Here is a 17,207-nt window from a genome sequence, read left to right as displayed (position 1 = left end):
CACGCCGGTTTTCTGTGGGGGTGTGGTACTTCCCCGGTGCGAGCTGGCCCAAATCGTGCCGAAGCGTGCTCGACTCCCTAAATCGCTTATCCCGGAATTGTCAAAAATAAGATACTATAAATAGTATTTATTTCATTATATTATAGATAAAAAAGTATTTAATGTACAAACAGTAGTTCAAAAACAACCTTAAAACATATTTAGGTTTATATGAAAGGTTATTGTTATTCACACCAGAACCGGTCAAATAATATTTCATGAATTCGTATAAATTTAATTACTATAATGTTATTATTCAAATGAACTAAAATCAGATTAAAAAGATCTAGGTCGAACGGTACCAATTAGGTACATCTGGGAGCGAGGTTGAACTCAGTCTAGACTTCAGGTTCAGATTATTAGTCTCATTTAGCCTGAGAATAGTTAGGTAATAAGTTAGGTAATTTTATTTAAAACCGGATTGAAATAATCTACTAAGTGTTTCAGAACTAACTTAATTAAAACTTAATTCGCCGAAATTGTTTCAAAATTTATCGCGACTTTATTATTTGCATTCAGAATTAATGCTGCTATGTCTCCTCTTATTTTTAATAATAATAATACATACATAACAGAATTCGGTGTTTTTCTCAAATAAGCGATGTCGATGTATATTATTTGTAGGGGATCTTTTAAAAATAATTTGGTGTAATTTAATCTTAATACTTTGGAAACGGCATATAGGCAATTAGAAGAATGAGAAAAAGAAAATTTCATGAACACAAAGCATCGTCGAAAATATATTACATATATTTATGAAGATATAGATATTTTATAATTGTTATTATATGGATATAGGGAACTATAATCAAAGTAAAATAGTTTAAGAAAGTTTAAAGTTTTTTTTTTTAGTTTTTCCCAATATGGAAACCAGAAGTTGTGGTAGATTATGCGTTTTAGTTCTTCGTTCATTTATTCAAACTCCGATTCCGTTTTTTCCGCGGTACCACGGAATGTTACAGAAAATTTTATTTCGTCGAACCTAAATTAGATTCATTTGCGACTGCTCCGATAGTAATCAAATGAAAAATCAATTTATTCTGCGAGGGGTGGCCGCGCAAATCAACTGGAGGTAACGTGGAAAATCGTCATTATGCCTTGCGGTTTTTTATTATTATTATCCTGATGGGATATTTTAGAAACTGTTGGATATTGCAGTTTAGTTGCACCTACAAATGCTTGTCAGAAAACTTACTTACCAGTGAATAATTGAATATAGTTTTGCTAAAGCACGTGCAGGATGGATTTGAATTCACCCCTCGATCTTTTATTCTATTTCGCCTTGAAGGTAACTCTTAATACATTAATTGTGAATTAATAAATGTTTTACTTAGGATGGAAGAATGGATGTGTGTTTGTTAATCTTTCACGTAAAAACTGGTCATCGCGCTTATACGGAGATAGATTATAATCTTGATTCAGCATATAGCTTCTTTTTACCCGGGTACCACTCGAGTAACGAAGCAGGTTACCACTAGTTTTATACTGTATCTTAAATGTTCTCATAAATACTTTCTATATATTATTTATTTTAAACACAGATACAAAAGTATATACGCATAACATTTTCTATTAGGAACGATGTGTTCGCTAAAATCAGCGGCGTGAGTACTAAAATATTCAGGTAGGTACTGTATTGAATTTTTACATTCACGGCGTCCATTAGACCCGCTGAGTCTTACCGTCGAAGAAATTTTAATGTGCCAGTTGACTGTTATTTGTTGCTTCAGCAACACCTTTTTTCAATGCGATTGTTTATTTAGCCCTTGTTTATATCAGGTTGTTTATTAATTTATTATAGAGTGTGCAAATTTGATTTTAATTTAGGTTTCCCAGCTTTCCTCCCTATCTATCTTCAAATACCTATAGACATGTTTAAAACCGAGATGGCCGTGTACATACACTGCTTTATGATAAAAATATTCATTGAAGGTTGTATATGCCATATATACTTTATGGTATAAGCAATTTGGAATTGGAGTATACCCATTTGTATTAAACAGTTATAAATATGTTTGTGTACTTTATTTTATTTATTTATTTATTAGTAATACAAATGTTTATTATATAGTAATACCAGCTGACCCGGCAAACGCTGTTCTGTCTTACTCTTATTATTTAGGAATGTGAAAATAGACGTTGGCTGCTTATTAGACCTACCCGATTTGTAAACAAAATTTCATGAGAATCGGTCCAGGCGTATGGTAACGTATGGTAACTAACATTGTGATATGAGAATTTTATATACATATAATTAAAACAAATATTAAATACGCAATATGACAGTCTTACATATTAGTGAGCGAGTGTGTTCCCTCACTCATAAAGGGGCCGTTGTTACAATGAGAACCTTCTAGTTTTAGATTTAGAAGCATAATTACAACATAATACATACAGAGTCACAAGTAATAATTTGTTCAGTACTAACGAACTTGTTACCGTGGCCTGAGACTAACTATTAACATTTATTTGGATGAAAACAAGGCGTCTTTGTCAGAAAATACAATAAAATGCGCTGGTTGTTTTGTTAGCGGTTGAAGATTTTTGACTTAACTGTGTTTTTAATTGTTGTTTACGAATAATATTGCTCTCTGCGGTGAATAAATTGGATAATACATATAGTATTATATAATCATAATGTAATTTGTTCTATTCGTTAACTTCTTTTTGTACAGTATAACGTAACAGATTATTTTGATAAATATGTTGTAAAATATATATAAAGGAAGGCCTACTTTAATTTGGCAATAAAAAATGAATATCGCAAGGAGAATATCAAAGAGTTGTAGAAAATACAATTATATATAGGTAATTACCACTACAAGTTATAGAGAAAGTTTCTGTAGCACTGGTATTAAACGACGACCGTTATAGTAAAACATGGTTTTTTTAGAACAAACACACGTAAACTACAGTTTCAAATAAGAAAAAAAAACACACACCACATTTAACATCTAGATCTATTTTCCTATAACATTATTCCTTGACACTTTTTAGTTGATTTTTAACTGCTTTCAGTAATTTACTGATGCTTGTTCACCAGTGGCGTAGCTATCATAGGGCCAGGTGGTGCAGTGCACCAGGGCTTCGGAGCTCAGGGGGCCCCCTAACCTCAGCTTTGAAAGAGGGGAGGAAGGCGGAAAGAGGGGAGGAGGGCCCGATTCTTTCCTTATGCACCAGGGCCCTTGTCCCTCTAGCTACGCCACTGTTGTTCACTAGATCCAAGTTCGCCGTAAACAGTCAATTGAATTCCTTTGCTTCTCCCTCTCTGATGACGTGAACACTTCTCTATTAGCATATCTATTCGCATCCTCTTCTTCTTCACACTAGACGCTCTCTATAACTGTATGAACAACTTGTATTTCAATAAAATATTCTCGAAACAGGTCAACATGATCGAGAAAACTTTTCAAAGAGTAAAAATCAGTTCTTTGCTGCGTTATAATTGCTGTTATTGGCTCCGATAAGTTAGCGATGACCCATTTTTCTCGTTTTTCCATAGTGGCTTTATGCAGCGCACAAAGACTTGACTTTATTTTAATTATGTCGCCACTTGTAATGCGGGCGTACTTTTGTGCTCTTTAATGCTTCGTTAATTATAATGAAAGACATTGCTGATTCAATTATGCCATACTAGCGATTGACTATCATGTTTTATGGTAGCATGGGAGTAATTGCATCACTTGAACATGAGGAATTCTCGCATAAGTAGTATAATCATTCAATTCATGGACATGGATTCCTTTTGATAAATAATTTGGTCAAGAATATCATACCTTCACAACATATGCATTATAATTGCGAAGTTGGATGATCCTATGGCTAAAGAACCATCTATTTCAGATAACCAAATAGTATCGACAGACAAATAATAGGCCGAGTACTTGAAAAAGCCATCTAGTAAAATAATATGTAATACTCAATCAATAAGAAATGTAGAAATCTATGTGTTATGAAACCAATAAATAAATGGTAATAGACTCAATTTTTGACCTTCACTAACATTCTCATAGTTCTTTATACAGTCCACATCTCCAAGCGGCTGTATACAAATATTGTATCGGAATAAACATTCACGTTGCTCGCAAGTTCCATCACAAATTGCTATTCCATTGTTCGGCTCGGCTCAAACTTTCAAACGGTTTCCATTGTTTAAACGCTAGCTTTTATGGGATATCCGAAGAGGCATTGTCGACTGGCGCAGCTTGTGACTTCGCTTAGACAACTTGAACTGTGTTTTTCGCGTGATACAGGAGATTATTAGGGCACCTGGGACTAATGGTTCTTATACATTTTCTTTTATATCTTTTTTTATGCCCGGTTTTTAAGGATAAGTGATAAGAAAAGGATGGACGACGGTAATAAAGCAATGGGCTGAGAAGAATAAGGAAAAGGATACGGGCCTCCGTGTCCCTCACTCACTCACCGAAACACAGTAGCATGCTACTATTTCACCGCGATGTTCTGTGGAGGCGCAGTACCTTCCCCGGTGCGAGATGGCCCAATTTGTGCCAAAGAGTCTCAACTCAGACACTCAGAAAATCCATCCATCCATCCATCAGGCCATCTATCATCTACTTTTATATTATTTATTTATACATAAAATAATCTACCCATGTATCTTGTAATTGCTACGACTAGAAAATTGTGTACTCTTGACAAATAAAATAACGATGCCATTGTTTAATGTTACTCAAAATTATGCAAATCATCAGATTTATATCACATTATCTAACTTACCTTCTAAAGTATCTTTTATTTAGCGTAAGTCCACTCAGCATACATTTAAAATTCATGGTTTTATTAAACCAAGAGCATCTTCACCTTATCATATGAATAATTTGTAAATTCATATGGATGAGTGCAAATTTGCAAGTCGCGGCTTTTTCTAATCATACGAAATGGTATGTAATTTACTTTATCGCTGCCTTTGAGTTTAACACAATTTTTGGTAGTAATGATACGTACATTACATTTGTTGCTAATGTCAGCGGGTTCACGTGATATCTGGAAAAGCCTGGCACAGCCTATGTAGGATATCCCCAGATATCTATATCTATGTCAAATTTCTTCAACATCCCAATAATCACTTAAACATCTTACCTACATTTTATATAGCACAATAGACATTATTTAGGGGTACATTTATGAAATAGAAAATGTTCATCCCTAGAAACTTTTGCGTCTATGTATTTTAATATTTCATATAATTGCAGAAGAAAAAAAGCCGACTTTGATAGTACAGCATATACCAGTGTCTAGAAGTTTAGAGGGATCATCTTTGACCGGTCATTAGTTTAGCATTTAATTACATTCTGTTCCATTTAAATATTGGGTATATCACCTACTCAATGGCAAACTTATAAACTTATAAAATTGAAGAACGCTAATAAGCTTTTATGGGAAATCTGCTAATTATTTGTTTAACCTAATATAATGTCTTATATCTGAACATAATCCACTCGAAAACCGAGAGAATTGAAAGCGGAGGCACCTTCTATTTTTAAACTTACGATTCCAAATTACCCCGCTACGAGAAGAGCAGTTTGGTTCGCGTCCAAAGCGCGTTTAATGGTGTCGTAATATCAATGATGGCGTGTACGACGAGCGATGTATGGTTATGTCGGCAGTTAGCAGTAACTATCGCTTGTACCACTTGTAGTAAGGGTGCATACTTCTGTATTCACTCTGAATATATATTTTCGCATTTTTCTTACGAAAACATTGAAGCTTTCAAATTTATTTAAGTAAACAGTGACTTATCATGAAATGGAAGAAATTGTGATATTCATATAAAATTCAGAGATTTTTCGTATTTTTAGAATGAGTGTAATTATATTTGGGAAATGCACGATCTCGGCTGCCGGTATTTGTCTCTGTATTTTTAATTTCAAAAATATAACGAAAATTTTACCGTATTCATTCCTCGTGTTGTTTAAAGTTGCTATAAGAACGCTTAGGTTTTTCTCTAGAAAAATATGGCCTCGTGTATTTCATGTGTCCCCTTTCCAATATTAAGTACTAATTGATATAAAAACGAAACCGAATAAAGAGTGACTCGATATCTGATAATAGTGCTAGTGAAAGAATTTCTAAAAATCGGTCTATTCAAATTAAAATTCAAATTTATTTATTTAATCAAACACGTAAATTAACCTTATAGCTAAGTACATCACGGTAGCAGTGCAAATAGGTATCAAACAATTAAAGGTTCAAGACCGATATCTTTGCTAGGTAACAGAGTAACCTGTATTAAAGATGTATTTTCTTTCTTTTTATAATCTTAGCAAAAGTCATGTATGCATGAGCATACAAGTAAATGTTTAAAGAGGTTTATTATTACTAGCTGTCAAGCCGCGGATTCGCTCGTGTATTCAAAGGAAAAGACAGGCAGTTCCTTGTATTTCCCCGCATAGATCTCGTAATTACGGAATTATAATTTTAATTGGGGTAAAAACTATCCTATTACTTTAAACTGTCTCTGTACCAAATTTCATATAAAACAATCCAGTGGTGAAGGCGTGAAGAAGAGTCACACAAAAAGACAAAGTTACTTTCGCATCCGTAATATTAATAAGGATTCAATGCTTCCTACTAATATTGTAAATACGATAGGTTGTTAGGATGGATGTATGTGTATGTATGTTTGTTACTCTTTCACGCAAAAACTACTGAAATGATTGCAATGAAATAAGGGCAACTTTTTATCCCGATATTCCTACGGGATACAGACTTACGCGGGTGAAACCGCGGGGCGCAGGTAGACCAAAATAAAAAAGACGCCTTTGAAATGTCTTGTTTATTCCATCTATGTAACATTCCAGCTAACTTACATAAACATTAAAATAATCATTGACCATTGACATATTTAAACAAAAACATACCAAATTATCTAAAAAACGCCACGGGCATTACACGAAACGCCCTTTCCATCTGCGTTAAATAGACCAGGGAGACATTAAAAAGTACAATCCAACATTAAACTTCCTCAAGCCACAAAAAGTGTAAGAATTATCTAACAGGAACTTTGCACAATAGAACAATGGGAGGGAAGTTGTCATAGCAATTATACGCAAAAAATGCGGAATGGGATAATGAACTCTAACGGCAGGTTGTTATGTAATCATTTCCCGTAATCGTGAGTCTGTTACTGTTATAATGACGTCTTTCTCGGATAAAATTCGGGCGGTACACGATACAAGAAAAAGATGAGGAAAGTGAACGTTTTGAATTATAAATGCGAAAGTTTGTGAGGATGGATCTATGTTTATATGTATGTTTGTTACTCTTCCACGTAAAAACTACTGAACCGATTGCAATAAAATTTGGTACGTAGCTAGCTGGACAACTGGAATAACACATCGACTTTTTTTCCCGATATTCCTACGGCATACAGACTTACGCGTGTGGAACTAACTAAAACGAAAATTACTATAAAAATATATGCATTTATAAAGAGAATTGCAAGTACATATCTTAATAAATATACAAAAAATGATAATTTGGTATGTATTGGTTCGTTGGTTTTCGTATAAAGATGTTCAAATATATGACAATTAATAAGTAATCATTTCCTAACTGGACATCTAGATATTGAAAAGAATAAAGAGGATTACAATAGCACTGCATCTAGTCATTATCTCCATTCAGAACCACTTACTGGTTAATTAGAAAGAAAGAAAGAAAGAAAGAAAGTATATTTACTTTACAAACAAATCAATAACAATCTTAACAAACTAACAATAAAAAGGTGGACTTATTAATCGGTGTAATAAAGGGGGTTACAAAGGATAACCCGTCATGTGCTACTCGTAAACCGCAGCGCTAATTTTCAGTAGCCCCGTACTGGAAAATGTGCGTAAATAACGTGAAATCGTTTGAAAGTGTCAAACGTCTCAATAAGCTCCAGCAAACAGAGGCGTATCGAATTATACCAGCAGAGTATAATCAACGTGGGTTGTGATTCGTTTCGTATGCAAATTCAGGGAGGATTTGAATATATGCAGCCACGTTCACGGAAATACGATTAAAACTATCAATCGGTTCGTACTCGGGACTGAAACAGGTTTGCTAATCGTATGGAGGTATACCCGAGTAGTATTTACGCTAATGTATTTGTATGGTTTGAGCAGTGATGGCTCAGTGGTGAGGACCAAGGTCTTCAAAATTGATAGGCCAGGGTTCGAGACCGGGCGAGTGCGCAGGAAATAAATTGATTTTTTCAATTTATTTGCACATGTGGATAACATCATCGCTGCTTAAAACGGTGAGGGAAAATATTCTGAGGAAACCGGCATGTCCAAAAATCAAAAAAGTTCGACGGCATGTGACATCTGCCAACCCGCACATGGCCAGGCCAGTGGATTATGGCCTGAACTCTAGGAGGCCTGTGTTCCAGCAGTGCGAACATATGTATATGGGCTGATGATGATGATGATTTGTATAATTTAAGGGGAGTAGAACACGATCTACGTCAGCACATCTACGACAATTGTAATATTTAAAGAGGTAGAAATTTCTGGAAGATGTTTAAAAAATTGTGTTGCTTACGACACGATTCCCTTATGGTCTGTGGAGACGAGACAGAACCGGATAGCTAGGAACTAGCTTCATTAAATTACGTTGTATGTTTGTTTTTTATAAAAACTTTTATGAGCAAATTGTAATTGACATTTATTTTACAAATTTTAAATAATAGCATTTACTTGTTTTATTTAAATATCTCGTTAACCTATCATAGAATATTATTTAAATAACATTTATCATGACTAGTTATTTTAGATAAATACAATAAATTTACTAGTGTTCCCATCTAATATCTATATTATACTAACACATGATAAAGCTATTACTAAAAGCGTCAACTTAAAGTAAAAATAAATCGACAAAGCGAAACGTGATCTATCTTTAATTCATAAGATCGCACCGTTGCAGTACATAAGGTCACGTTTATGCCACTGGCGAGCGGTGGCGATAAACGCGGCTCATCTCAAGAGCAATCAGTGTTACAAATTAACTGAATTTAATCATAGCTTCTTAGGAACAAATAAACGTTTGTTTCTATTAGTTTGTTTTATGCATTAAAGATTTGAAGGTCTAGGCATGTGCTACATGTGCATGTGTAACTACTTACAAACAAATTATCTTAGAAACAAATAAACGTTAGTTTATGGAACATTCTTTGGGTAGGCATGTGGTAGCAACTATATGCCGATGTTATGTAGTGGTGGTGGTTGTACCTTCTTAGCTGCGTAGGTAATAAGTAGTTAGTTGGCCCATTTCGTGCTGGAGCATGCTCCTGCATAATTGTCTTTAATAAGCAGCACTCTATGTTTATCTATATCTAAATTCTCACACGATTACCACTACAAATCAAGCGCTTGTAAACTATATCGCTTATCGCTATTATATTTTGTGAGATTTAGGCCTTAAATTGATCCGCGCTTACACTGAAGACTCAACGATTTTAAGTAGAAGCATCGGTTGCAACGCACGTGCTTGTTCACTTTGAATAAAATTGAACAAGACATGTAAACGCTGGAATATTTCTCAAATGACTATCAACCCCAAATCATGTTTTTTTCTCATTTGGAAAAAAAAAATAAAGTTACACAACCTTGTCTCCGGAAGAAATCACTCTAAAGCGATAATATCGCCTATTATAGGTACTTAGTGTCAACATTTTACCCTGTTTGTTTTTTATTCCCGCCTTTTGAATAAATGCAATATATAATAAATAAATAAAATAAATACTCTGCTTTGATTATTAAACTCAATTTCCAGTTATTTCCATAATTATTGCACCCGTTTTATTTTTAAAGGTACTAAATTAAAATATGAGAAAGCCTTTGACGCCCAAAAAGCAAATGCCCCTTCACTCACTAATTATATATTGAATAAATAATTAACGAGTGACGAATAATTCCAACTTTTCATAATTAATATTCAGAGAATATCTTTTTCATTAAAATCGTGAAGGAAATACAATTAAAAAGCAGATTTATGAGTTGCTATGAAAAATATAATTCCAATGTCTTTGTGGTTAATTAACTTCCATAATCGAGAATATTACTCAAATAATTGTAGCTTTAAGTATATGACACTTCGCAAACGAAAAGCGATTTTATTCGAATTAAATATTATATTAAAAGACCTTCTTTCATGACGTTCTTAAATCATTCATTACGCATTTATATTTGTTTGCTGCGCATGTTTAATGTACATTCTTTATCTAATTTTGTTTTACTAACATCTTATATCCAAACTTTGTCAGTAAAAGCTATTCATAAGATATTGTACGAGTAAGTAACAATCGGTGTAAACGTTACAAATACGATTTGTTGTGTGCATGACAAAACAGTCTTTATAATAAGTAATTATAATTAAAGAGTTGTTATTCACTAATCATTCAATTTCTAATATTCCTGCTTAGCATCAACAATTAAAATGTACGTAACCAGCAACTATTCGTGAGTGGTCCTCCGAGCCTGTTTCACGCAAATCCCATAATCTCGTCCTTTTGGTGTATTAATTGAAAACATTGAAATCCACATTTATTATGATACAATTAGTAATATATACAAATATTGCAACAGAAACCAGAGCGAACACCTAGTTAATATATAGATAGATGTGATTACTTAAAATGATATTTCACGAATCCATTTTAACAGGAACACCCCATGAGTCACGAGTGTCACGCAAAGTGACTCAACGGCAGAATTTTTAGATCCATTTTGACGATTTTGTCGCGTGTTGAAAATCTAATTATAGCTTCCTTTGATTTTGAATACGAGCGGCGAATGTTTTATGACTAATTCTATTTTTAAGCGATTTTTATTGGAACTTGTATTTTCTTATGTATTTTTTTTTTCAATATCATTTAAAGTATGTATGTTTATTTTATAATATTGGAAAGTCAAATATATAGAAAAAAATAATAATTTCATATATACCCAGTTCTAAATTTAATCTTATCTTTATCCCATACCTTCCATAGTCGACAACCTATACTTACCAAAACAAATAATTTTTTACATAATACTCGTATGTTCGTAGACACAAACGACCTAAGCGCTTCCACTTGGTTGTTTTTTTCATATCCCTTGTATTTTTCTTCTCTTCTTAACTATTACTAGGTAATAAATATGCTGTACCTACAGTTGTATTTGCTATATAACTAAACCGATCTTAGTTAAAAAACAGTTCACTATTTGAAATAATATGAGGATTACACCAGCTTCCTTGGCTGCAAATACCTAGCAATGCTACATCCCAATACGATGTTAGTTCCAACCTCAATATAGTAGATTCCAATTGGCATACTAACTACCTTCACATGCTGTATATTATATTATGCAAAATCCCCTTAGAATGTTAATTGTCAGACTTGGCAAGCTAAATTGATATAACAGGGTGTTCATTATAGGATAGCATATATAATACAAGCATAATATCTTATAGAGATCACTGCAAATCTCAATCGCTTTTCTGTAGGGCCGTATTAATTTTATTTATCAAATATTTATTCAATATAAGTTTTAAGAGTTTTTTTTAGAAACAACAAGCTAAAAACATAATGTGCAAAAAGTAACAAAGATCTTTTATATTAAATTTCTTCGTCTCCTACAAGCGCTAAATTCATACAAAACCCTCTCTCCAATCAAAGTCCACCAATAATTCTATTGGAAATCTTCAGAATGTTCCAGAATAAAATAACAGATGCCACTTTTATAATGTTCTTTCGTTCGTTCACTGCTTACTGCGTTCGCCGTAAAACAGCGTCGTCGTAACCTTAAATTTTCACCGTAAAAATTTACGTGACGTAGGTAAGTGTTGAACACAATCGCGCACTTTGAAACAACCATTCGGAGTGACGTTTCATTTTATAAATTCTATAGTTAAACATCGGTAAATGTTCGAGTCGATTGTCAATTTTTCTGTTGGCAAGATCAAGGTATATCCCTTTAAACATAATTTAAATAATTGCATTCGTGACTAAATCTACATACTCATAAAGAAAATAAACCCGTATAGTCCGTCTCTGACCATGTGAAATGGGATCATTCTATATTCCATAGACAGTCCAAGGATTCCGTAAAGAAGAACTAGGCCTAGTCTGCTGCAAGTGAAATAATAAGCTATAACGTATAAATTTATCATCATTAGACTCAAGTTGATTACAAATTTGACACCGAGATTGTTAAACTTTCAAGATGATAATATTACAAATGATGCACACAACAATAAATTGAACGATGCTAATAACCGCAAAGCACGAAACAGTCTTCTAATACAGTTCCATTTGTACACTTCTACTACATAACCCTAAAACCTCAAAGCTTTCAATGCTATAATTGGATTAAAAAAAAAACCTTTATACATGTAGCACTTTTTATTCGAAATTTAAATTTAATGTAACGTCCTTGTGTATACCATAAGAGGATTTACTGCAGCGATATTAAAAATTATTTTGCCAATGGAAGGCCACGTTATTAGTGAGGGCCATAGGTTTGTATATGCTTGTACGTTGTACAATTGAATTATACCCAAAGGTTAATGATTGATTCATGTTCAACGCTTGTATTAATCACAATAGCGTACCATCTAATATGTATCTATAATCTGTAGGAGAAATGCTAATTCGAAACTTGGCAGGTTGCAAGATAAGTCTTTACTTCGACAACGGTTACACCGACCGCGATAAAGTTTCGATATATTGTGTCCACAGAAGATCTTATCGATAATTGGGCTACTGAATTTTAAATATATTTACACTTGGTGTATTTTACAACGCCTTTTGTAAACATCAGCAATTTATATTTAATATAGAAGATACGTAGACAATTTTTGTTTACAAACTGATTTAATATATAAGCCATGGGCTTATCCAATATTTATGTTCTTAAAAAGTTCTTAAAACATTGTTAAAACGTTCCTCGTTTGTCATAATTTACAATATCTCATATGATTATGATGTAATGTATTTACCAAAAAAAATAATAAAGTTTTTTCAAGTTAATAAAACATTAGTATGGCAATAATGGTAATGTCTTGTCAAAAAGAAATGAATTCCAAGATCCCTCGGTAGCTTGGATTTTTGTGTCGGTTATAGTCAGTAGAAAATAAATAACAGATGAAAAAGCACCATCGATTTCCATGGAAAGATTTACGAAAATTATATTTTCCGATAGTGTGATTGTAGGTACTCTGTCGTTGGGGTCGCGGACGAATTTTAATCAACTCCCGTGGCCCCTTCACTTAAGTGGCTCGACGGAACACAGTGGGGTTTTGGTCGGTAGGAATCCGACATAACCCACGGCTTTATCTCCGGAGGCCGTGGGTATCTATGCAAGATTTCCCCATGTCTATTAGATACAATCTCCTGTAAGGAATTGAGATGAATATTAACCAGCCGCAGAAAGAAATAGTTTATAACATAGTATAATACTCGTATATAGAACATTTGATCCAATTTAAAGTTGATATCATATTTTTCATTAAAAAAGGCTTTTAAAGTTTTCAGTGACAGTTTTATCCGCAATTCATATACAAATTTTCAGCTTTTAAAATTCAATTAACAATGCTTTAATGGGCTTAATGGAAGCCACAAACGTTTTAAGATTTGTTTTTAATAAACTCTTTTTAACATTCAAATGGATAATTGCTATTTAATCATGATAATTAAAATTCATTTTCAACGAAGGTTAATTGATGACGCAAATTTATATATATTCGAATATGACGTCATTTGTATATAGTTATAATATGAGACACTTTTCCAAAACTTATCTAGAGGGATAACTACGGAAGAGAAATGTTGTTTCTGCTTTAAAAACAATTATACATTTAAGATAATTGGACAAGGAATTCAAGGATACATTAATATGGAAGTTATTTTCAACTAGGTTTTGCCCGCGGCTTCGCACGTGTTTAATTTGAAGTCGTTTCATATATGTTATTATACATATGAACCTTCCTATTGAATCACTCAATCTATTAAAAAAAACATTAACATCCGTTGTGTAGTTTTAAAGGTGTACATACATACTCGTACATAGGAACAGATACTTCCAAGGATATTAACTAGATTCGTTAGAAATTGACCACCGTGCGAGAAATTTGGTCACGAGGACTATATTAACAAATTGAGAAGATCGTCTCATTAAAAAAAGTAAACAAAACTAAATATTTTATTCAAATAATTTTTAATACAATTGTTCCAGGTCGTTCCGAACCAGGAGTGATACCATCGATAGTGGGCTTTACAAAGGACTCAGTAGCCCATGAGTCAGACCGTTTGGCTCCAGGTGACAGAATCTGCAGCGTCAATGGCATCTCCACGGCGAGGCTCACGAACGATGAAGTGCTGCGGTTGTTGGATAACGTGGAAGAGAGGGCATCGCTGGAAGTCGAATACTATATGCCTAATTATGGTACGATACTCGTATTTGAAAAGAGATCCGACTTTTATCTGTAGACAGGTTTTTATAAGTGTGAATCGTTTTTCTTTGCGTTTTGTAACTTAAATGGTCATCGGTCTTCCAATTCCTTCCATTCTTTTATCAAATCAATTTTTTTAATAAATCAAACACCTAATGTAACTTTATAATTAGGTAGCTAGTTACATATGTACTAACATCACGGTGACAGTACAAATGGATATCAAACAATTAAGGGTTCAAGACCGATATCTTTGCTAGATTACAGAGTAACCTGTATTAAAGATATCAGTACCTTCCCCATATTATTAGTATAGCACAATATAATTAAAAAGTCTCAAGGTGTTAATATTGTTTTGTATTGTTTTATAATTGTTCCCTGTTACTCTCTCACAATTATGACTATGAATCAGACTCAACATAGTATACGCAATTTGTTATTGCTAAATTAGACACTATTATCTCACGTAGAATCTTATAAAATGTAAAGTACTAGTAACGTTACTACCAGCTACCACATAACGAACATAATCATAGAAGCGTGCCGTACAAAAACCGACTTTACCCAACTTTTCAACAAATTAATGTTAATTATCCCGTAAACGCGGCCTGTGTTTAACGTTGTGTTTTTGTTGAGCCACTGAAAGCTTCCTTTTACTGTTGGCGAAAAAATATTCATTTTCGGTTAAGTATTCTCGGAAAGCGAGGAATTTCCGGGAATGTTTGTTGCAGACGTGCTGTATCATATTTTTTGCATTTGTGTGCTTTGTAGTATTTTTTATACCATAAGAATGAGCGTACCCATGTACGCTCATTCTAATGGTATTATGAGATATATAAATAAAATAATCTGAATATAAGGTTATTTTAGTGTCGTGCGTTTATAATTTTATATAATTTGGTAAGGAAATTTAATAATAAATGTCAATACCATTACATTACCACATAAATGCTCTAGGAATTCAAAACCAGCACGATTTGTTAAAGTTAACGTTTTCTAGACAGTGTTTCCAATGATTTCGATGTTGAAAGAAATCTCTTTACAGCGTCTCAAAATTCCCTGTACATAACAACGAAGCTTGCTGAAGTTCCTGTAGAAAAGATAAATGGGTCCCTTGGAATCACAATACGAGGAGGTCATCCAGAGAACTCCGCCCCTAGTGCTGATCTAGTACTAAACAGTCGGTCTTTGGATGCTCAGCCTTTGGTTGTGACGCATGTCAGACCTGGAGGTGCCGCCTATAACACGTCTAGAATTAAACCTGGTGACCGTCTTTTGAAAGTTGATCATGTAAGTTGAGAAGACGGGTTTGTAAAAACAAAAGTATAGTAAGTAAGAAAATTATTTAGTACAAGCTGCGCACCGTGGTTTCACCCGTGTAAGTCCGTATCCCATAGGAATATCGGGATAAAAAGTTGTATATATGTCATTCCAGTTGTTTAGCTATCTACATACAAAATTTCATTGCAATCGGTTCAGTAGTGTTTGCGTGAAAGAGCAATAAACACACACTTACAAACTTTCGCATTTATTATTTTAGTAGGATTAGGAATTAGGATATTAGGAGTAGGATAGGATTAGGATTAGGATAAGAATCAAAAGTGTGCAAGAAAGAGACTGATAATGAAATGACAAACATATAAATTAATAGTTTTATACGACGCATATGAAAAACCATAGGAATTGAAGTTTATTGTTATTAACACAAATAATCATTAAAATCGGTTCATTCAATCGCAAGTTCTTAGTAAGAAACTTAAAAAAAAAATCGGCCTAATTGAGAGCCTCCTCTTTTTCAGAAATCGGTTAAACATTAGAACACAATGTAGTTTTTTAAATGTGCTTACTGTTTTTGAATATTTTATGTAAATCCTTAACACGAATGTATTTATATTAAGCCTTTTTTCAATTGTATTTATTTGTATACAATACAAAAAAGACAATATAAAACATTATTGATATGATAAGTTGCTCAATCTCCTTCTGACTTTGAAGATTTATCCTTTAGAAATATTATTTACAATGTCTTTAATATTCTCACAGATATCGCTCACAAACAAAACGCTATCAGAAGTCCACCAGATCTTACAAAACTGCCCACAAGTCACTAGCCTGACCATTGAGTATGATGTATCCATTATGGAATCCGTGAAACTGGCCACTGGACCCTTACTGATTGAAATTGAGAGGCCGTGTAACGAAGACTTGGGGTTGTTCTTGGGTAATCAACGATATTCCGATGACGTATATAGCTCGGGGTCTGACACGTATCAACGTGTGGGGAGTTCTAATGCTATTTATATTGATAGCATTCTACCCGCAAGCATTAGTGACAGGTGAGGGGTTATCCATTTGTTTATCCTTTTACGTTTATGTGTTACAGAAGTAAATGGATTGTAGTTTTGTTTTTTGTTTTCACGAGACGACACTTTATAAGTTTAGAATCGTTTTGTGTTTGTTCCATATCACACTATATGCATTGCTTTCTCTGTGTTGCCCTGTTTGGTCAAGGGAAATAAAATAAAGGTCTTAGTATAAATTTAGTGAAGTTAACTAAAAAATACATTGTACTTGGTTCATTCATTCATTTATTAATTTCAAAAATTTACAAATTACTTTTCTTCACGAAATAAAAAATGAATTAAATCTAGTCTAATCTAGTCCAGTATTTTCTTGTGTTTGATTTGGTCAACATCCAGAAAAAACACTCTACATACCACTTCGGA

The 17,207-nt window shown here is 33.4% G+C and overlaps 1 protein-coding gene across 3 annotated transcripts in view; it reads left to right on the top strand.

The window, feature by feature from the left end:
* LOC119831242 (glutamate receptor-interacting protein 1) overlaps positions 1-17,207 on the top strand; it is a 181,604-nt gene that overhangs the window by 149,620 nt on the left and 14,777 nt on the right. For all 3 annotated transcript variants that reach the window (XM_038354534.1, XM_038354533.1, XM_038354535.1), the window contains 3 exons: positions 14,265-14,474; positions 15,527-15,771; positions 16,525-16,817. In XM_038354534.1, the coding sequence (XP_038210462.1) occupies positions 14,265-14,474; positions 15,527-15,771; positions 16,525-16,817 (748 nt within the window). The remainder of the gene's footprint in view (positions 1-14,264; positions 14,475-15,526; positions 15,772-16,524; positions 16,818-17,207) is intronic.

The sequence above is a fragment of the Zerene cesonia genome, chromosome 13, assembly GCF_012273895.1.
Source record: "Zerene cesonia ecotype Mississippi chromosome 13, Zerene_cesonia_1.1, whole genome shotgun sequence".
Lineage (NCBI taxonomy): Eukaryota > Metazoa > Arthropoda > Insecta > Lepidoptera > Pieridae > Zerene > Zerene cesonia.
The sequence above is the reverse complement of the archived record's forward strand: the minus strand, read 5'-3'. Positions and strand labels throughout refer to the sequence as shown.